At 44.7% G+C, this 22,488-nt stretch overlaps 1 protein-coding gene across 7 annotated transcripts in view; it reads left to right on the top strand.

Annotated features, from left to right (window-relative positions):
* Window positions 1–22,488, top strand: part of baiap2b (BAR/IMD domain containing adaptor protein 2b) — a 48,980-nt gene that overhangs the window by 7,707 nt on the left and 18,785 nt on the right. For 4 of the 7 annotated variants that reach the window (XR_002275306.1, XM_020604670.1, XM_020604672.1 and 1 more), the window contains exons 2-7: window positions 3,944–4,019; window positions 7,414–7,500; window positions 16,929–16,940; window positions 17,525–17,586; window positions 18,533–18,604; window positions 19,729–19,866. Coding sequence is in view for 6 of the 7 variants with exons in the window: in XM_020604670.1 (XP_020460326.1) it covers window positions 3,944–4,019; window positions 7,414–7,500; window positions 16,929–16,940; window positions 17,525–17,586; window positions 18,533–18,604; window positions 19,729–19,866 (447 nt within the window). In the remaining variant the exon portion in view is untranslated. The remainder of the gene's footprint in view (window positions 1–3,943; window positions 4,020–7,413; window positions 7,501–16,928; window positions 16,941–17,524; window positions 17,587–18,532; window positions 18,605–19,728; window positions 19,867–22,488) is intronic. The other 3 variants (XM_020604671.1, XM_020604673.1, XM_020604674.1) reach the window with 3 other exon arrangements.

Genomic DNA, 22,488 nt, shown 5'->3' with positions numbered 1-22,488 from the left:
GCATGTACACACACAGAAACACATAGTTTGTCACACTCAGACACTTCCAGGATGAACATCTGCCCACGACCTGACAAGACGTACGTCAGTGAGACAGAAGCTTGTTTTCTTTCCCTGGGAGGATAAATATTTTAGGTGTCTGTGTGAGCTCCTCTCAGGTCCTGTGTGCTTCTCCTGCCTTTGGTAGGAGGCCTGGCTATGTTTGGCCATAGGACTGAAACAAATGGGTACCCTGTTGTTTTGATTAGCTGTACAAAATGCCAATCGCAGCCCGAGGTCATGACCTCACATCACCTGTTTTGTCCAGTTTTCTTCTGACTAACTAATCAAATTGTGTAACTGTTCATTTCAGCATTTCTTGCTTATGAACCTGAAAATCTAACTAGTGATTAGAGTAGGAAATGTCCAGTCAACTGTCTCAGTCGAAGTTGTCCCTGAAGATGTTAATTCCACTTTGGTCTTGCGTCATCAGGTTATTTGTAATATTTCGGTTTCCTTGCTCCACAGTTGGCTCTGCTGTGGCGTCAGTCACGTGACACTGAAGCTGCATCATGGGATGATTAAAGTGATGCATTGTCTCTGGATAGAATCAGTCTGAGATCAGTAAACAAAAGTCAGTGAGCATCTCCATCAGTGGTTGTGTTTGCACAACTGTTTCAACAGCAGCAGATAAGATGCAGCTCGTTGTTTGCTGGTTATGTGACTTCCAGATCACATTCAGTGGTGTTTGCTCGATGAAGCATGTTCATGAAAACACGTTCCCAGCGCTGCAACGTGATAAGATAATCCAAGTATTGTTATTGAGTTTTGGCTTTTAACTGGCGAGGGTGATTAGTGAGTCAATTAAAACATGTGACCGAAGCACACGAGCAAAGTGAGACAAAGCAGGGTTCGCATGCTAATCCTCATTTCCCCTGTACTCAGTCAGATGTGGTCTTTATTGCAGTGGATTGCCAACCAGCTTCAGCCTCTGCTGAAGAAACACGCTCAGCTGAGTGTTGGTTTAACCAGAATGGTCAAGTTAATGACAGGTCTCCCTGTCCCCTGGATACTATTTCCAGTTGTGACATGGTTCCAGTTCTAGTGCTGACTGGGTTAAATTGAAAACCCACTAAATGAGCAGTTTTACGTTGCAAAGCCGACTCTTGCTGCTGCTTTTTCTTTTGTGCTGGCTTAGTCTGATGTGGCCAGTTGATGCAGCCACCTCAGATTGTCATTTGTCCATGTAGAGACTAAACAAATGAGAAATAACCTGTTAATTTGTGAGGACTGCTCTTCTCCTCTTTGTGCAAGACAATGAATACGTGCATTTTCTTATTGATAATGCAAAGGTTTGACATAAAGACCTTTCACTTCTCATCTGCTGACTCCTGTTGTGTGGTTTTAGGCTGGGAGGCTCCACAAAAGAATGCCATACGTGAGGCTGGGCCTGTTTGACAGTGGTTACACAACTCACCTCGTCATTTTTGTAATGAACCCTCTGACAGAACACATACACACACCTAGTTACAGAAACATTTCCCAGTCCTCGCTCTGTGCATCTGTTCATTTAGACATGAGAACTGGGCCGCTCTCATCTTCTAATTTTATGCTTCCGTTGATCGTCCCTTTCTTCCTGCCACAGCCATGATTACTGCTGCTGGAGCACTTCCACTGACTCAGTTTGTTCTGCAGTGACACCTTACGTAACATGAAATATGCCCAGAGATAAGAGAGAGGGAATTGGGGTATAAATGGGTTAGAAATGCACAAAGAGCTGCCCCTTCAGTTTGACTAATGTATGCCATTGGTAATTATGACAGCAGAAAACCTTCCACCGCAGGACTTTGACTCAGAAGTACCAGGTTAGATCAACTTCAGCCTGGCACAGATCAGAGTCCTTCTCCACTGATGATGCATTTATTCTCAGTCCATGTCCCACTCCTCTCCACTTCCTAAACTAAGCTCCATTTTTCACCTGATTTGCACCTTGAAGCTGTTCTCTCTCCTCAGTCACTGGGCAGTCAGCCTAGTTTTCTTGCACCACTGTGTCATCATGTCCTAGTTCCCTTTTTGAAGTCATGGTGTAGTTTATGCACCAAGGTGACTGTTGTGCATTAGACGAAGTGAACGAGAAAGATATTGGTCACCCCCAGGTGTACCCTCCATTTGCCTCGTGTTCATTCTTTGTGTCCTTTGGGTTAGTCCCTGTGTGCTCCCACATTAACACTACTGCAGAAGCACAAGTTTCCTTGCTACACTTTAAATGAACTAATACTGAATAATGGCCTGTGCAAAGCAAAGCTCATTCTTGTGATTTTGCACAACACAATATGTGGTTCTGGTTGTATGGTGACTTCTTAGGGAACTACAGTAGCCATTGAACTACCCAGCTGGGACTGTGCTCAGTCACAGCACCTCCCATGCTGCTTTTATTGCCTCTGTAATGTTAATCTCCTGAGGCTTTTATGATTGTACATCATTTCATTCAATAAAGTTTTACAGACAACGAAGAAAGCTGTTGATTTAATGAACGTGCTTGATTGTTAGTTAACAAGCTTTTTACAGTAGCTCGTTGTTTTATTCAACAGCTTTTTTGCACCATGAACTCTTCTCTCATAACTGCCTGCAAACCTTTTCTTATTTATGGAGCAGTTTATACCCCCAAGAGGATCAGAAGTGACGGGTGCAACACAGCTAGCAGACCGCGATGGCGGCCTGCGTTTTGACCCTTTGCTCTGTTCCCTCAGAGGTTAACGCTGTCATCATTTTTACGCCGTACGTCCTCCTCTCTCTGCGACTCATCCCCTCGCTCTCTTCACCTTCTTTGCTTCCATCCCTTGCTGCTTTTCTAACTTTGAAACAGAAGGATTGTTAGAAAAGAAAGTCAGAGAGAGAGAATTGCGTGTGTCAAATTGTTGGGTTTTGCTGAAGATGCAGCAGAAGTGAAAGGGAAGCTCTGGCTGAGTGGGAGGCTGATTCACTGCAGAGACACAGACAGTAAAACGCTGCCTTTATTCTCGGCTCGTCCTTCACTTGTTAATGAAGGCTCGGGCCTTTGTTTGTCGTGTGAATGTGACCGACAGTTGGCCTTCTGTCAGGAGCAATGGAGCTTTGAATTTATATCTTGCTGTAAATGTGTGTGTTGTGAGGAGATTTGTGCACTGGATGTGGCCAGGTTACTACCCTGAGCCATTATGTTTTTCCACAGGAGACAAAAGCATAACTGAGTGAATGATGCCTTTTCATTTGAAACTGCTACAAATCAATTTAACAGGTCTATAGCCACTTTCAGGAATGAAAATCTGGCTTGAGTGGATTTGATTGTCAAAGAATGACCTTGTTTAAAATGATAGAAAAACAGTTTTTATTTGTCTGCATGTGTTTGTTGATCTGCAAATGCTAGATGCCATAGCCCTGTTGACTTCAGCTGCCTGTCTCCTGGGTCCTGTGTATTGGGTGGCAAATTACGACATGGAGCTTTAAAGGGTGTGTTACACCAAAATTCCCAAATTTCTTGTTGAAGCTAGTCATACTTGTTTTTATTTTTTAGAGTTTGATATGTTTCTCAGATCTGATGGTACTGTGGCTAGTTTCCACCAGAGATAAGTGTGGAAATGTTTTATTCATAATTTGGTTGAACTGGTCCTTTAAAAAAAAGCAATTGGCAGGAGCAGTGTGCCAGAGTTCAGGGAGGCAGTGATGGGTCCTGGTCTGCTGCTGGGCTGAGGGAGTCAGCAGCCAAATCCAGGTTTTATTTGAGTAGAGACAGCAGGGGAGGTGAGAGGAAACAAAGCACACATGCTCACGTACACTACAACACTCACACACATGTTCCCAGTCCTTGCTCAGCTGATTGTATGACTGTGCCCCAGTAAACGTGTTCTGTCACTGTAGCTCATGTTAATGTTTGCATCTTTCCTGCTTCTTCACTAATCAAACCTGCTGTTTTTCCCCTTTCCAGTCCATCATGGAGCAGTTTAATCCCTGCTTGCGGAACTTCATAGCCATGGGAAAAAGCTACGAGAAGGCAATCACCAGTGAGTACACCACCTTCTTTCATATGTCCAGCAGTCCAGGCAGAGGGCCAGCTGACCCGACACCTGGAGCTGCTGTTATAACCTCTGGATCTACTTCTGGTAGAGCTGAGGTGTGATGACAACACAGATATTCAGCAGTTTCTAGTGTTGTTGATGTCTGCGTCAAACCAGAGTCCCCTCAGGAATTCTCATTCATCCATTTCAGGCTTTGACCTAGATGCAAGTTTGTTGCTCTGTCGCAAACGTGACAGAGACAGTCATCGAATATTTGGTGTCAAAGAAGTTACTGAAAATCTTTTTCAAATGTCAGAGTTTTGCTTGAGCTGACACTCTGGAGTTGATGTCCATGTCCTCACATCTTCCTCCCTGCACCAGTCCATCAGTCCTCACTGTCCACCTTTTACTGTGTGTCACTGCTCTCTGTGGCTTCACAGGTGTGCTCACCTGGTCATCTGTGTGCATGGGAGAGACTGGCTTACATGGAGCAGCTGCTCAAAGTTACAGACAAAAGAACTGGAAATTTCTTGGGGTGCTAAGTGGAGCATAAGCCAGTGGGAAGTGGAGCAGGAGGAGTCGTGAGAATAACTGTGATCCCAGTGGGGCGGAGGAAAAGGGAGCGGATGGAGCTGGTATCCAGGTCAAGCTGGGGGAAAAAATAAAAGCAGGAAGAGCTAAAGGGAAACGACTAGGAGAACATGTTTAGATGAAATATAGGAATATCCTGCAGCTTATTGTTGTTGTTTCATGAAGTTTGATTAGACTTCATGCTTCCAGATCAGATTCTTGCGGGTCACCCTGCAGGGGGGAGCCTGTTGTCAGCAAAGGTGCAGCCATGCTCGGTGTGTTGTGAGCGCATGTTGAGTGCTGCCCTCCTTTTTTGTTCTTGGAGGGGAAATGCAGGGAAGACTGAACAGCCTAAACAAACAAAAAAAAAAAACATTTATCTGATAGATGAGGCTAAAAATAGCCCTGCGACTCCCTGAGGGGGGGATTACACTTCATCAATGCCCAGCAGCAGCACAGAAGCAGGGTTTAGAGCAGAGCAGGTTGGCCATCTACTGTCACTGGAAAGATGCCAGCGCTGCCTCCTCCTTTCACTAGAACTGGGGCGGCATGTTTGTATCTGCGGGGACGTTGAAGAGTGGTGTGATGCAGGGAGGAAGCAGTCTAAGTCTAAATGTAATGGGCTTTATTGGACTGGATGTGGTGTTTGAAGGTTAGTGCAGCTCTGTACCAGACAGGAGCTGTCAACCTGGAAAATACTAGACCTTTTCTGGGGCAGAGAGAACGTGTGTGTGTGTGTGTGTGTGTGTGTGTGTGTGTGTGTGTGTGTGAAAGGGAGGACAGAGCAGTGGGGTGGTGACAGAAGGTCATTTGATTTGATTGATGTTGTGTTGAGCACATTAGCATAGGGTGCATAGACTCTTTGCCTGTGTTTTATTTACACTGACATTTGGCATCACTGTTCTAATGCTCTTTACAGGCAGATCTTCCTCTCTTCTCCTGCCTCTCGTTCATTCACCTGGCCCCCGCTCCTCCCAGCTGGGATTTTTCCAGACATCGATTTAAATTAGCCACGCTCACCCAGCCATCTTAGCTTCACCTCCATCTCCTGTCACATCCCCGTGTCCCACCTAAGCTCAGCTCATGTCTGGCTTGTCTCGGTCACAGGATGCTGCACGGCTGTGTGAAGATTTACCAGCTTTATCTCGGCTCATGGGTTTTGATACAGAAGTGAAAAAGCTATTTCAGAAGTCCTCTCCAAACTGTCTTGATCAAGAAATGACATTTAAGAATATTTACCCACTGAGCGACAGACATCTTTATTTTCAGAACAGTGACTCGCATACATAGCAGTGGGCTTCGCTCAGAATAACTAGAAGTGACAGTTATTTATGTTTTTAACTACCTCTCTCTTGGCTTTTCTATATGAATGTTCTGTGGCAGTTCAAGGCACAAACACCCATTAACATGACAGCTCTGCAGTCGATTCACCACTCATCCATATGTATTCATCGACTGGACATGTCCTCTGTCATCATGGCTGTCAGTCCCAGTGTCGCTAACACCTGAACGTCGCTGCTGCTTGAGGACATCTTGTCCCTGTTTGTAATGCCTGAGTCACCGTCCTGCCTCAGCCGGTGTCCCCTGCCTGTGTGAGAGGGCAGAGTGCTTTGGCATCATTGCTGTGGAAGCTTCTTGTCAGGATACTTTCATGTAGGGAATTTTTACCCTGGTACTGTGAAGGATTTTAAAGAGTCAGATCATTAAAATGCAAACTCTTTTTACTTGGTGACTGATTTCTTTAAACGGTGTAAATTCAACTTGATCAGTCTCCAGGGCGATCGCTGGGAGAGGGGTTCAATAGCATTTTATCTGATCTCATCAAACCCATTTCTAAATCCACATCCTTGTGTTATCACTATGATCTAGACTTGGCTTTTAATTTTCTCCAAATACCAGGGGTCTTGATTTCGAACAGTGATGCTGATCATCTTAAATTACTGAAATGATGTACGTTAAAGATTAAGTGAAAGATTTCAACTACTCAGACTGATGTGTCATAATCAGCAGGGCAGCATCATCCTGTAGAGAAGTGCTGCTTCCTGGTGAACTACTTCAAAATATAAGCACAGAATTAATGTTGCTTACCTTGCAATCACCATGACTAAGGATAGTAAGTGCTGCTGTGGCGGTCACTCCTGTGTTAACACCTGCTAGGCAGTGTTTTGTCTGTAAGCTTTCTCTTTTGTTCAGCCTGGCCTTCGTGGTTCGTCTCATGTCCCCATCAAGGCAACACCTTGACTTTTTGTAGTACAGAGCGGTGCTTCTTTCTCTGACAGTCTTTGGCTAAATTCACACACTGGTCTTAAGGGAAGCTGCTCATGGACTGGACAGTAAGCCCACTGCCTGAAGGTTATGTACATTGCTCCTTGTGATGAAAATAGATGGCACAGTACAAATAAAAGCTTTGATTTCACATTTTTTGCCATCTTAGAATTGGATCCAAAGTGGAAGTGGCTACCAACACCCAGTCCTTGTGGAGGGATAAGTATCAGAGAGATTAAAACTTGCATCGCTGCATACCATTATGGGCCAGAAAGAAACTGTTTTGTCCTGTTTTTGATCATTGAGTCCAAAGTCAAATGTGCTTTTCTACCTCATCGTGCTTGAGATGAGTCACTATAGCTTTCTCTCTGCTTCCTGTAGTTGCTTTCATAGAGCTTTTTCTTTTCTTGCCTGGTCTCCATTTCAGCCTGTTGCTCTTTATTTCCCATGCCAAGCGTTACCTCTGGGGGTAGGGGGGCGCTGCAGGGGAGGGTTGCAGAGCTGAAGAAGACATCGTTTCAACTCTGCCCCCTTGATCTGATGCCCAATGCTTCCATGTTTCCAGGTGTCACATATGCTGCAAAGGGCTACTTCGACGCTCTGGTGCGGATGGGCGAGATGGCCACCGAAAGTCAAGGCTCTAAGGATCTCGGTGAGTCCTTGTAGTGACTGTAGTGCCCCTGATGGGGTGGAGGGGGGCTGCACAAGCACAATGTGGATGGATGGCTGGTGCTGTAGAGCCAAAGCAGCTGATAACAACCTGAAACTGGACACGGCCTTTTCCCCCAGTAAGTCGGTGCTTAAAGGCTGTGTAAATCTTATACATAGAGTTAATTTGCCTTTTTCTGTAGTTTGCCTCTTACTGATGTATTGTCACCCACAGCTCATGAACCTCATGAGGAAAAAGTCAAATGCCACTGACAGAATGTCAAACACGTTCTGACTGGGAACAATTAACTCGCAGTGTTTGTCATAGCTTTTGGTTAGTCTCTTGTTTTCTTTACATTCAGGAAAGAAAGGCTCTGCAGTTGTTTTTATAAAGCACCACTGTGAGCAAACTATGAACTCACAAATTTGTTTGGAATTTGATATTCACACAGTACACATGGCAAGGTGGCTTTGCCCTCTGTTCCTAATACGCCCTGAGTATATTAACTGTGCTAATGAAAGTCTTCTGGTTTGAATGCTGCTCCCAGCAGGATGTGAGGAGCAGCTCTCACACAGCAGGTTGTCTGGTTCTGGTTGGATTAGCTGTGGCTCTGCTCATTAAAGACTTACCTTTAGGGATCGTTTGCATAGGCGAGAATCTCTAGCAGATACACAGGAGCATTTGTATGAAGTTAGACAGGCCTCTAACGTTGTTGCTGAGATGGTCGCATGTCTGGGAGTCTGTCCCGGATAGTCCCGGATCACTGCAACGTCTTCCTTCCTTTACCCTGATGTGTTTTAAGATAGAAGGCATGGACTGAACTGGCAGAGCAGAAGAAAGGAGGAGGATAAAGTTTGGATATAGGAGACGAGTAAGGAATTTATAAAAGCGACATTCATTATTCATAGTGGTGCTCCCCTGCACATCCTCTGGAGCGTCATCGTTTCATTTCTCATCCCTGCGTCTCTTTGAGTAAATAATGAGTTAGAGGAAGCTTGTGTGCCCACTCTCATTATGAATTCTGAAAACCCATTACTGTTCCTCCATTCAGCATCAAACTGCACACGTCCTACACTTGTAACCACTGTAGGAGAGTGGATGCTTAAGGCACAGTGGTTCCTCTGCTCTAATCTTGCAAACTCGGTGAACATACAAACTTGTGGTTCATCTTATCTGCTAAGTATAAGTAAACGCCTTCACAAACCAAAATGGTTTATTCCTGGATGTTAAAGAGTAAATACTGTTTTGTGTTCTGCAGATGTTACAACTCCAAAACATTCTCCTACATTTTCAGACATTAAATTGGATGAATTTCCTTGACTTCTACAGTAAAACACAGTATGTTCATGTAGTTATGTAATGCATGTTTTTGTTTTTAGGAAATAATGCATCTGAGTGAGTATGCAAGACTTTTGACAATAGCAGATTTTTAGAAAAAATGCCTGCGGATGTTTTGAGGTGGTGTGCAGTCTCCCTAACAGGGTATCCCGTCATCCATCCCCATTTCCATCAGCACTGTTGCTATGCAGTTCTGCCTTCCATGACTGTGCTTCTGTCTTCATGCATGTTTTGTGTTGCTTTTTGATTTCTTTTTCTGGCAGCCGAACCATGACTCAGCAGCCCTTTAATGCAGCAGAGCCTCCCTCTGCCTCCAGTGAGGATGGACCAGGCCGAGGAGAATGGATTAATGCTGTCTCCACATATCAGCAGGCTCAGAGCGGCTGCAGTCAGTGCAGACTGAGGGGGAATAGCTCAGACGACACTTACCGCTGTGTGGATGCTGTAGCGTGTTCCATTTCTCGTGTTGAGCCTCAGGGTTCCAGTAAACGAGCCTGCAAATTGGAAAATAACCTGTGAAAATGCAAAGACAGTAAAAGGTAGTTTTAATGAGGATTCTTAAATCATAACTTTAAGGTGGACTTGATGGCTGTAGTAAGTCATGTACACAAACGGTGGCACGTCATCCATGGCCGACAGTGTTTCCACAGATGGAGAATTTGTTGTGGTGTGGGGAGCTCGTACACATCCTAAACCAGCAGGGATGCTGCTGTACTCATTAGGCAGGTTCATTGATCTGGTACAAAGTGAGCAGCCTCCCAGAGCCGTGAACTATATTTTAACGAGAGGTGGTGGTGGTTTGGTGCATTCAGGAGTCCTCTGTTCTGGTATCGAGGAGGTCAGAGGAAGCACTGGGTGCTGTCGTTATTTATTAGCAGACTGGGACTGCATACTAGATTGTGTGTGCACAAAACTCTGTGTGACTGTACATTTCCTCAGCCGGCACATGTCTTCAAATGTGACCAGAGCTAAGACCACAGAGCCTCAGATGAGAGAATGCCTGTTTGTCAGGGATAATCACTCACCCCAGGCTTTACCTCACGCTTCATAATTGCTAAGGATTGAAGGCAGATTTGTAAAATCGGCCTAGTTGTAATTGTTCATTTAATTGGGTTTTGTTGAGGAGAAGTGTCTGGGAGCGACAAAGCTGAATTTACAGGGCCAGACTTTAAACCGCTTGAACTCTCTGAGTGAATTCTGGCAGGAAGGCTCTGTTAACTCAGACTGTGCTCGTTAGAACAATGTAATTAATGCGAGCATTAAGATGAGCAGCAGCTAACAGCATTAGCACATGGACCGAGACACGGAGCCGCAGGTGACCAGGCAAAATAAGAAGAAGGTGGAGAGTGGGGTTTGAGAAACTGAGGTTGATGGGGAGAGTGAAAAACATCATATCTGGTGGAGAACGGACTCCACTAGAACTGGATGGTTGATAAGTCACCTGACACATGTCTGGACTAAATGGACATCGTCACTTCTGTTTTTGTAGGAAAGCCAAACACTGGTCAGGAGAGATGAACAATTAAACATACCACTTCAAATGTTTTGGCATGAAAGTTAATACTTTCTAAGTTATGTAGTTGTGGGACTTGGTACCGTATATAGGACAGGTGACACCAAGAAGGAATCATTTCCTTTTGAATCTGAGGCTGAGTTTTGGAGAGTGTAGTAATTTGGACTGAAGCAGGCAGATACTCCTACATGTGCAGGAGTCAGGAGGTTGCAGCTGTAAGCAGTTTCTCCTGCAGCGTAGTTGAACATGGTGAATCTGGCTGTGGAAACATGTAGGGTATCAGCTTGTGAGTGAAACCCAAATGGGCACATCAAGCTGCTGCAGTCCCTGAGAATCATGTGGGTTGGTATTGATGAGGTTTGTGCAAATTCTGGTTCTCACTGACTCATGTGGTCCTAATTGTATTGTCTGAGTGCAGAAGAGAACAGGAAGGATGACGAATGCATCGACAGCAAAGCCGGATACTTTGTGTGGCTCATCACAGCCTTCGTGTGTGTGTGTGTGTGTGTGTGTGTGTGTGTGTGTGTGTGTGTGTGTGACTATGGCTTGTTATTTCCACTGGAATACTTTGGCAGTGTGTAACTTGAAAAGCAGAAGCAGGTGACAGTTTAATGGGAGATTTAAGCTGCCTACAAACGCAGATGGACACACAAACCGTCCCATGTCAGTTCAGACTGAGTAATTAATATGGGGAGAAAAGCACTAGAGGATTATTATCCACTTTCGTAGCCCAGAATAAAAGAACTCCTCTCCTCACAGGGATGCTCAGTTTTGGAGAGTGGTGTTATGTAGCACTGCTGATGCCACACAGCCCTGAGAGCTTGGAACAGGAAGAGGAAATGATGTCTCACTGTGGTCCATTCACTTGTTCTTAATTTACATGATGCTGTCAGTCTGAACAGCAGCTCTGCGGCATGACTCCCTGTGTAGAGACGAGCTCCTCGACGACCGCACAGTGAAGTGTCATCCCACTCATCCTCTCCTCTTTCACTACTGCTCTCTGTGTGTCTGTGAACGCCCCCTCATTGATGTGGGAGCTCAGGCAGCCCTGGGAGAACACGCCGACTCTGCACATAGGCCTAAAAATAGATGAAACGAAACACCTCGACTGAAGGAGGAGAGACAAAGTATGATGCTCGATGCACAGCCCAAAAATGGCTCGTCGGTGATGTCAGAATGGCTGAAACCCTCTTCGTCTCTCTTCCGTATACTAAATATGGGCATGCTGGCGGGGTGGGGGGGAATAGGAAGCTCCTGCAGTTCCGGTTCCTGTCTCTGCCCATATAAGGACTCCACCATTTAAATGCTAATGTGAGCAGAGGTGGTACTCACTCGGGTCTGTGCTCTGGCACACAAACCTCAAGGAAGCACAGGCACAAGGAAAAGTGTTATTTTGCTTTATATAATCTCACTGCGGTTGGTGCATTTCATGCTCCTCCACATGTCGCATCCTGTGTCACCAGGACTTCAAGCTGTGGCTTTTATTTCTGTGACTGAGAAGGATATTCATACTGCTGCATCAAGACATGCAGTCTATTCTACGTCGTTCCTCAAGTTCATCTCAGCATTTTTGGCTTTTACAGATTTATAAGAGATCGGTGTAGCCTTGGCTTCAAATTGTAATAGCAGCCAATAAACTCCCAGAGATTAAAACCAAAACCGTGCAGTGTTAAACATTTGCTACTAGATATTTCCTCCTGTGATGAAACTCAGTGTCCACATGTTTTCCTCTTGTACTTTCTGGCTCTAATTAAATCTTCTTGCTTCCCTCTCCTCATCTTTCTCTTATATATTCCCACCGCCCTGGGCAAAATATGACATCCACCTCATTAAAGCAGTTTAAGGTTAATTCAGATGATTCATGAAACAATTACCTCATGGCTAATCAATTCATAGCAAAACGATTTAGAAGAGTGTGTTGTCCTTCAAGGCATATTCCTCCACTTTGTTAGACTAGTGTAAAAAGATCCTCACTCTCTCCAACGGGAGCAGATAAGGCAGTGCTTTGACAGACCCGATTAGGCAGCAGCAGGAGAGTGTGGTTCAATAACCATCAGTGGATTTGACTGATTAATTTTATCCTCATTTGTCTCTTTATTAATTTTACTTCATCTGGGAGAGAAGTGGTTGAAATCAGCACTCGTGCTGCACGGCTGAACGGCAGCTGCAGGGCGAGAAGACGACAGCAGTAAGAGCTCAACACCTTGGTGACACTAGCTGCTGCAGAGTCAGCAGGCATCTCCAAGGGAGGTTCTTCTGAAATACTGGTGATTATTTTCTCTCTGTGTCTTGCTTGAAAATTACTGCTGCTCAGTTCTAGGACAAATTGATGACCTCACTCTGAGACCGCACAGGCTGTTGCCCCCCGAACTTTGACCTCTGTCTAAATTCAGCCAGCGTTCGCCCTGCAAAGGAGGAGAACACAGCAAATACAGCACATTGTACATTTTTCCCTGCCTTGTCATCTCAAACTGTAAAACCTCTTACTCCCAACTTTATAAGAGTGAATGTGACATTTTGAATCATCAGGTGATGACAAATCTGTGAACAAATGGAGGATATTACTGGAGTTCAGACTTGGAGTTATATAATGCTGCGAGGCTGATGATGTGCTGTCACAGTCCAGGCTGAGTGTTAAGTGGAGAGGAAGACAAGATGAAACCCAGAGAAACTTAAAGTCGGTGATGTGACTTTGTGTCTTGTAGAACTGGAGAAGACGTGTGCAGGATTGGGTCTTGTTTTAGACTGAAGGTCTCAGTAGAGCAGCCAGTGAGGGGACCACAGGCGCTTCCTGACCTCCCAGAGTGGTCACTTGAGCCAAGCTGTCATGCTACCCAGAAGGCTACTGTGACCTGGGGGCACCTGGGGCAATCGGGCCAATCAGGCAGACATCGATTTCTACTGACGTGCCCCCTGTGGTGCCATATTAGGGTATAACTGATGCACACGGGTTGTATGTGGGAACAGTTTATTTCCCAACCTGTCATGTATTTTAATTTCCTTGGTCAGTCTGAAGACGTCTTCAGAGCGGCTCCACTGCAATGGCTTAACCCTTTGCTGCCCTTTAGAAAGCCTGAGTCCTTGAGCTGCCCCAGGAGGCGAGGGCAGAGAAACGGAAAGAAGACGCCTAATGAAGGATGAGGAAGGCGATGTGGTGTGTTCCCGGCTCATTAGTAGCCTTCCTACAGCCTGTGGTCACATCAAACCTTCGCTGCCAACAGAGCACACAGACCCAAAGAGCAGCACTTTGACCCCCCCACCTATCATTTCATTACTACAACCTACACTCCCTGTCTGCTGCTCCTCTTCTTTCATGTTTCCTTCACATCCATCAGCACTTTCTAACACACTGCGGTGTCAACAGACCGGCTCCAGACAGAGATCAGAGCTACGCACTAACAAGCTAGACTATGGGGTGTCCCACTGTCCTTGATGTGGGGATGCAGCCAGATGTTGACTTGATAATAATGTGAAGCACAGGCTCTGACCGGAGGCATTGCCCCGTACATACATACAGTACATACTGTTCTGGCTATGTTTGTAATAACAGACAAAAAATAAAACAATCCGTGGAGCTGTTACAGGTGATATTCTCAGTTTATAAATTAAACCATGAAACACAGTAGCGCTTGTCATCTGTTCGGGAGCTGTCGGTGAATCCTCACACACTGTTAAATGCTTCCTTTTTATTGAAGAAGTGATTGTCTGGTAAGCCTACACTGTGCTGTAAACCTCTGAATCACAGACTTAAACAATAATCTGCCTTTGTTTAATTGGGCTGGGTGTTTGTTCGTGCACTCACTTAAATCCTGCCTTTTGTTTTTATTTCCAGGCACTGCCATAAAATGGCAAGAACCCTAATGAGTGTTAGACTTTTGAAAGTTGAGAACAAAAGATTTCACGTCCAACTTGCAGTCGTAGGGGTGTTTTCCTCTGTGCAAGAACTTTCCATAGACAAAAGCGGCATTTGTGTCTTGTTGAACTGATCCGGACCTGTGCAGAAAACAATGTGCTCTACTCCCCTCTGAGCCTCGGATGTCGTGATCTGCTCTGATTATCAGTAAGCTGCTTAGCCCTGGCGGGTAGAAGGCCAGTGTTTCACAATGCAGGGTGGAGAGGTTTTTAGATCAGATGGGTGCAGTGAAACAATGACACTGAGGAAACTGGGAACCTTCCAGGGGATAAAATCCTACAGGACAAAGTCATGTGTTCAGGACACAGTGATACGGGCCTGCACTGGGAGATGTGTTGGCTTTTACGGCAGCTTTTTCTTTCAGTCATTAGGACTTAAAGCCAGATCTCAGCAACTAGTGAGCATTTTCGGCCAAAACCATGGAGATACAGTAAGACCCAAGTTGTTAGCAACAGATTTATTCTTAGAAATATTAAAAAAAAAAAACAGCATATCGCATTGGCTGCAGGAGCTGGTGGCAAGAGGACCTCTGATCTATCTGCTCTGTCGAAGTGTGAAGTGCACAGAGTGCAGCTGGAGCTGAGCGCTGACCTGCCAGAATAGGAGAACCAGTGGGAGGACAGCTCCTCATAGGAAGCAGTGGAGAACAACCTTTATTAGCCAGTCGATGATAAACACATCCGTTATAAGAGCCAGAACTATTGACCAAGGCTCCATTCTTTATGGTGCCAAGTGTCGTTTATCCTACAGTGGTATTTCATTCCCAGCTGTGAAAGACTTTGTAATAGCAGAGAGGGGGAGGGGAGTAAAGGCAGAGCGAGGATGAGGGGCGATGTCTTTGTAAGTGACCTATAGGGGGAGTGAGCACAGTGTCAGGGTTAACTTGTGTGTGTGGTGTCAGAAATCAGCGGACACCACCCTGCAGAATGTCCTTATGCTTTAACACGACAAATAACACAATATGGTAAACTGGTTATCATGCTTCTATAATTCTGGCAGTGTAACAAATGAATGAATGCCATGCAAATTAATGCATTAGCTGCTTTCATTAATAGTGTTGCATTCGCATCTCTTACTTAAAAAGCGCACTGGCCTGATCCATGTTCTTGTCCGTGGCTGAATTTTATTATTCCACCTGCAGTTAGTGTTTGCAGAATAACATCTGAAGGCAGTTTTACTTTTTGCAGCTTAGCATTTACAGGCTGTGCATTTGTGTGGCTGTGCTCATGTCCAGCCCAGCCACTGGTTCCTGGTGATGACTGGTGGATTTTGATGGCATGGACCGTCTGTTGGGTGCCCTCCAACAGTGAACACGGTGTGTGTGTTTATCTGCTGCTAATCGCCCCGTCCTGCCGCAGTCAGACACTAGCTGTCACTGTGTTTCCATAAGCAGATGGATGGCGTTGTGTTGGAGACGAGAGCACTGTGTTAGACTCTGGACAAAACAGTCTTGTGTTTGTGTGTTGTGCATGTACAGGTAACGCTTCCTGCCCAGTCTACCATATACATGTGTGACACACTGTGCAAATGTAACTGAGGAAGTTTTACACTACTTTCTTCCTTTCACCTGTGCCCCCACCTTTGCTCCACGCTTTTTTAAAGTAGCTTTTCTGCTCCAGCTGAGTCCCGTCGGGATGACCGCAGCACTTCCATTAAGCCCATTAATCCTGTTCAGATAGCCCACTCTCACACTGTCCCCTCTGACTGTCCACCGACGCACACACCCACACTCAGCTGCAGCAACGTACGTTGTCTGATACATACATTCTGCAGAAGAGTGCCATTCATGCATATTAGTGGGTTCATTTAGAATAAACCGGCTCTCACGGTGTTTCATGGTGGTGTGGGGGGGGGGAATAAACATCAGACTTTATGTTACCGCAGGCAGTTTCACAAATGTGCCAAGTCCAAATGTGTATTTACTGTAGACATGGATATTCTATATCGATGGTACCATATATGTTGGTAAATGTGTAGTAAGTCGTTGCAGTACAGATGTTTTCATAAATAAGGTGTCATATACACTGAGTTTCATTAGTTTTTATTTATAGTACTGTAATGTTTGGTAAAGATCAGTTATAATATTACTATGATTTAACTTGTATTTAACTGTTGCTGCCGTCTTTGAAAAATAAAATTTTAAGATTTGTTTAGCTTAGTCTCGCCTCGGTACGAGAGCTCAGCTGATACAGGGAGCAGAGAATTTGTCAGAACAAGTAATGTTATTAACATCGTTTTACAGAAACGTGACACATTTTTAAATAAGCTTGTGTTGCATCCTACTGGCCGGCATTCAGTGCCCACTAACATGTTGGGTTCTACTCTGTACATATCTTTGTCAGCTTTTCTTGGGGGTGGGGGGGCAGATTTTTTTTTTTTCTAAAAGCAACCTTCTGTATTTGATAGTGATATGATATTAAAAGGATGTTTTTTACTTTCAAATAGCAGCATCCGTTTGAGGGCTGCAGGCTCTCACTGGGCTCTCCGGTGTTTTGGTGGGGGCGCTGACTAACTGCCTGTCTGTTTTTCTGTGTGAAACCTGTCGTGTGTCTCACTTCTCTCAGGGTAGTTTGATCTCTCACTGTCTCTATCCTTCCGTTCTTTGCTCAAACTAGATCTTTTTGTTCCTTTTTTTTTTTTTTTTTTTACAATGCATTTCATTTTCAGAAGACGCAGCATGTAGGTATCTTAAAATGACACGCTCCTCCCTAGCTGCATGATCCGTCCTTGAATTTCAACTTTTGTTTTTTTTTCTGTTGTTTTTAGCTTTTGACTTCTTTTTGGGTTCTGCTTTTTGGTGTTTCCCCCTGTTATGTTGTACTTTAATGTATGTTTTAATGCAGATAAAATACTTGATTTTTACCATTTTAAGGCTGTTCCTGTGTGTTTCTTGGCAGTAGTGTTGTAAGCTCTTGGTGATATGGAATCCTTCATACTGTAGTTTGGTTTCAGTCTTTAAAACATTTAGTAGATTTCTTAGTCAACTCATCATTCTGTCTGTGCTGCTTACTTCTGTAATGCTCCTTTGAGTTTGTCACTGATTTGCTTCGTCATTACCATGACTGATGTTTCATCTTGTCCATTGCCGCCTCCTCCCTCAGCGCCACACACATGTCTCTTATCCATCCTCTGTGGCTGCATGGTCTTTTTTTGCACGATGTTATAGCTCTCACAGACATTGGAAAGATTTAATATCACTCTCTTCTCTCTTCCCCTCCCTCTCTTTGTTTGTTGTCTTTCTTTTCTTTGTCTTCTCTCTGCAGGGGAGGTGCTCTTTCAGATGGCTGAAGTGCACAGACAGATCCAGATCCAGCTTGAGGAGATGGTGAGCATGTGGTGGTGGTGGTGGTGCTAAAATCAGTACTTCTTAAGCCACGAGTTGGGAGCCAAACAGATTGTGGGTTGTTTCTGTGGAGTCTCCACTTTGCAAGATTATTTAATATGCAGGAAGACCCTTTCTTTCCTGTGTTTGAGTAGCTTCTATTGTCCTTTCCTCTCATGGAGGCAGCAGCTTCACTTAAGCCTGGTTTGTTTACTGAACTTCTGATATGTAAATTACAGACCGACAACATTTTCCATTTGAGCCTATGTAGTTGTGACGACATTAGCAGGGAGCTAAGAAGCAGTGTAGCTTTAAATCCAGAGTGTGATATAAAGGGCATTTTAAATTGTATTTCTTTTCATCCATTTGTATAATGGGTGTCAGAGATCCAAGGCAGGATGATGCACAATTTGCAGACAAGACACTGAGCAGATGCTTCTCTTCTCCAGAGACTGAGAATTGACAATGTGAAATCACTTGTACAACACAGACCTGCTCTCCACTGACACCCAAAAACAGTCTACATGTCTGAGCGATGAACCCAGTGCTGCTCGCAATCAAATTTGCTAGGAGTTCCTGCTTTTTCAGCAAATATCCTGCTGATAGGAGGCAAAGACAGAGCTGAGAGGTGGCGACGTGCAGCAGAAGTAGTGCTTTTATTGATCACTTAAAATACAGCAGAAGGCGATGTAGAATATAATGTACTGTGTGTAAAGTAACACCGTTTCCTCTGTGATACTTCACCACCACCTCAGTATTGCCCTCTCAACTTGCACAAAGACAATAAATTGGCTTTGTCATGCATGTTGCATGCCAGACACCCTGCCTTGACACTCTGGGTGTGACACTTCCAGTGACAAAACAAATACAACCTTATTCTTTTATGAAAATATTCCACATGAGTGTGTAACATCATCTGGTTTATTTTGTGTTTTTGTGCATTATACAGCTGAAGTCTTTCCACAACGAGCTGCTCACTGAGCTGGAGAAGAAGGTCGAGCTGGATGCACGCTACCTGAATGTGAGACAAACTCCCACTCTCTCATTAAGCTAGCTGAAGATGCTGAACTGCACTTTTCTTAAAAAAATGCTTAGACTCCTGTTGCTTCTACTCGACATTCACTTTATTACCAACTCGTTTTAGTGAAGTAGTTTCACTCATAGTTAATTTACAATTCCAGATTGAATAAAATTGTTTTCGAGCACCAAACATCATCAAAACTATTCAAGGAGACTCGGCTTCATTACCCTATGTAACAATGTACATGACCTGCCACGTGCTTGAACGCAGGCTTCTTCAGGGAGGGAGGTTGTGGGGAGTACAATATGAACCATGTCCTCATAAAATCACTGGTCACAGACAAAATGCACACTCTCTCCTTCATTTGCTGCAGTGGTTTGGATTTGATCCAAACCACTGCAGCAAGTTACATAAATGACCTGCCACTCCGCCCTGTGAATTATGTCTCATTCTGTGTGAATGAGGAGCAAGAAAATAAACACAAATTCATTTATGGTGATTTGCATGCTGAAATTTTTAAAGAACACATACACGTGCACGACACATAGTTTGCATGCTGTGCATAGTGTTAATGCTGTGGGTGACTGGTGACATGGTGCATGCTGGGATAGGCTTCGGCCCCCGCGAATGTGCACAGTAAAGAGGCAGTGATAAATTTATGAATTTTGAGATGACAACCATCATGCAGGATGTGCCCCACTTCTGACACTGTGTCAGCCGGGATAGGGGAGGAGCTCTACTGAAATACAAGATTTGTGGTCACTTCACCAAATTTTGGGTAAACATCAGACTTGAGGGGTAAACAACCAAAATTTATGATTTTTGAGGACAGAAAAATTTGGTATCTAACACATTTTGGGGAGCTCCAATAAATTAAAGTTTGCCTTTGGGGCCAATGTAAACACAATTTGCTCAGGCTCCAAAAAAAGCGTGTTCCAGAAAAGTAAACCTTTACACTGCTGTAGGTGGAGAGAACGGAGTCGAGAAAAGCAGCTGAATTGAGGATTAGACAGTTCTATCCTCCTTCCTTTCTCCAGTCAGAAAGAAGCTGCCCACTTGTCAGGACAGGTTGGAATGTTTGTCAGTGTTTCTGACACCTGCTGACCTTGTACTGCCCCCCTCAGGCTGCACTGAAGAAGTACCAGATGGAGCACAAAAGCAAAGGGGAGAGTTTGGAGAAGTGCCAGGCAGAGCTGAAGAAGCTGCGCAGGAAGAGCCAGGGCAGCAAACACCCCTCCAAGTACGGAGACAAGGAGATGCAGGTCAGTCTGTGTGTGAGCTTGTTCTTCACTGCTGGAAAAAGTAGATTGTGGTGATGCTTCGGTTTAGTGAAGCTTCTTTTGTGGCTCACGAGGAATAAAACGGTCTTGTTTTTGTGGCTGGTGGAGGATCCTCGTTCAGCTGGAAGTCCACGGTATAAAAACATAAGACAACATGGCTTCAGTCCAGCCTGTGGTGCAGACAACCTGCCTCTGAAGAAAACAGTAGTTGTTTTTTTTTTATTATTGTTCAGCAGAATTAAAATCACCAACACACACATGTGCTGACTCCTATTTGTGTACCACACAGTCTAGTCAGTCTCTGCCCTCCTCTTGATGAGGTTTGAGCTTCAGCCTGGCTGAATCCATGCCTACTCCCAGTGCTGGTGGGAGAGGACGTGCTGAGCTAAACAGGTTGGGACCCCCAGCTGGGCACAGCCGGGTGTCACTGTGTGAGGCTCTTCATAGTGGCAGAAATGGAGGCAGTGAAGGTTATGACATGAACTTTGTCTCAAGCAAACACAAGCACAGATTCAGAGAGCAACAGTTACCGTGGCTGAAAGTACAGAGGACAGCCTTACTGAAAAAGTCAGGTTCTTCAGCCTGTGGCCTTTATCAAGGTCATCAAATAACGCTGGGAGAGTGCATTTATATAGATCATTAAAAGGTACAACAGCCAGTCACAATACAGTATCTACCAACAAATCAAATGTATAGTCACTTGGTTTTAGACCAAGCAACTGAAAGGGTAATGAATTTCATTCAAAAGCTTCATAGAAAATGAAGAAAACATAAAGAAATGATCCACTGTGACGCACATTATGACAATATGTTCAAAATGCAATGCTGACACTTATTTTGTAACTCTGCCAAAGTACTGTCATAACTTTCGCTGTTTACATCTATTTCATTACTTGCTGCACTTTATCACTATTGTATAATATTTGTTTGTGATATCCAGGCAGGCGAGTGGGTTCAGTGAGACATATTTCTCCCATGTTCAGGTAACTGCCTGAGCGGAGGCGTGAAGAGACGGTGTGAGTCTCTGTAGGTGTTGTGGTGACGCATGGTGGGCGGGCACTCTTACACAACCTGCACAGGAGATGCTGCTGTGATGTCTGTCCCTTCAGCTGCTCCTCACAGTGAGAGGCAGACAGGGACCGTTCATAAGGAGTTCTGTGGGTGGGTGCAGCAACCTATAGGTTAACGGTAATGAGCATTCATCCTTCAGATGACTTGTATTCAGTTCAGTATTTTTGGTTGCACGTAGTTCACACAGCTTCAGCAGGTTGTGTTGCATTGTATAGGGTGTCAGGGCGAATAAGCTGAATCTATGGGTGATGGACTGAAGCTGGTCAGTGTTGTGAGATTTCTTCCTTCTCAGCACTTAAGGCAACTAATGTGACAAACTCAATGAAACAGCAGGTGCGGGGCCTCGTCCGCCGGCAGCCTGTCAGCACAGTGTTGTGCACGGCAAGAAACACATAGGAGTCAAGTATGTTGTATTTACATAGGTTAAAAATACCGCAACCCTGTAAACTGCAGCTTATTGTTTTGTCACATCGGTAATGTAGGTGATGGTGCTCAACAGGATGTTTTGTCCCCGTTTGGAATCTGTTAGAATGTGTTTTAATAGACTTTTGGTCTCCTTGGAGAGTTTTTTTCTTAGACTCATTAAGGGCTGTATTCATACATTTTCAGTATGGACAAAATAATAACAACCAAAAATAGTCTGAATCCCTGAGAATGTCACACTGGATAGAATGGGCTAAAGTGCTGCAGCAGCGTCAGAGGTTAAGAGCTAACTGTACAGCACCTCCCGAGGCTGTGGCGCTTGCCCAAATGCAGTGTAGGAGCAGCAGGGGTGGTAATCACTGTGTAATTGTTATTGTTGCTGCGATGGAGCGTGAAGGGGGCAGCTGGGCTGGTCGTTACAAAAATCGATGCAGGGAGCTACTGTAACAACAGCGTGAGAACATTGAGCCCAAAAGTCCTGCAGCTCCTCTGAGCTTTATCTGCTGATGGGCTGTGAAAGGTCCAGTGGCAGCTGAGAGGCCGAGTCTTTCTCCTGCACAGGCTTGGTCTCTGGAACTGAATGCCCTCTGTCTTGGTTATTTAAGTTCAGACACCAGTGTGCACATGTGTCTCTCTCGCTGCAGAAGGTTTTTATTTCTTTCCTGTTTTAGTCTTTGCTAGTTATCAGGACATCTCAATCTTGTTTACAAATTTCATTGGATTCCAGTAGAGTTCAGCCACAGGCCAAGAAATGTGGGGCTCGGCTTTGAATGAGCCAGAGGGGATTTTTTGCTTAACGTATCATAGCGTAATGTTTTCACTCTGTTATTGACCTGTGGTGCAATGCACCGATCAGATCCATATTAAAGCCATCACATGATTATAGTATTTTCCAAATTATTTTGACAACATGTGTTTCTTGTGGTGACAATTGCTGCAGTCTGTATTGCTCTCAGCTCATTACCTGGGGTCTACCACCACGTCTTTCTTGATGCTAAAAGAATGTGGTTTTCTTTGAGAAGGATTGTGTAGCTTTGGCAGAGATGTGTGCTCTGTCTACAGTCGAGTCTGTGTGTGTGTGCACGCTGGCATGTGTTGTGGCCACCCTGA

The sequence above is a fragment of the Monopterus albus genome, unplaced genomic scaffold (assembly GCF_001952655.1).
Source record: "Monopterus albus unplaced genomic scaffold, M_albus_1.0 scaffold67.1, whole genome shotgun sequence".
Lineage (NCBI taxonomy): Eukaryota > Metazoa > Chordata > Actinopteri > Synbranchiformes > Synbranchidae > Monopterus > Monopterus albus.
The sequence above is the reverse complement of the archived record's forward strand: the minus strand, read 5'-3'. Positions and strand labels throughout refer to the sequence as shown.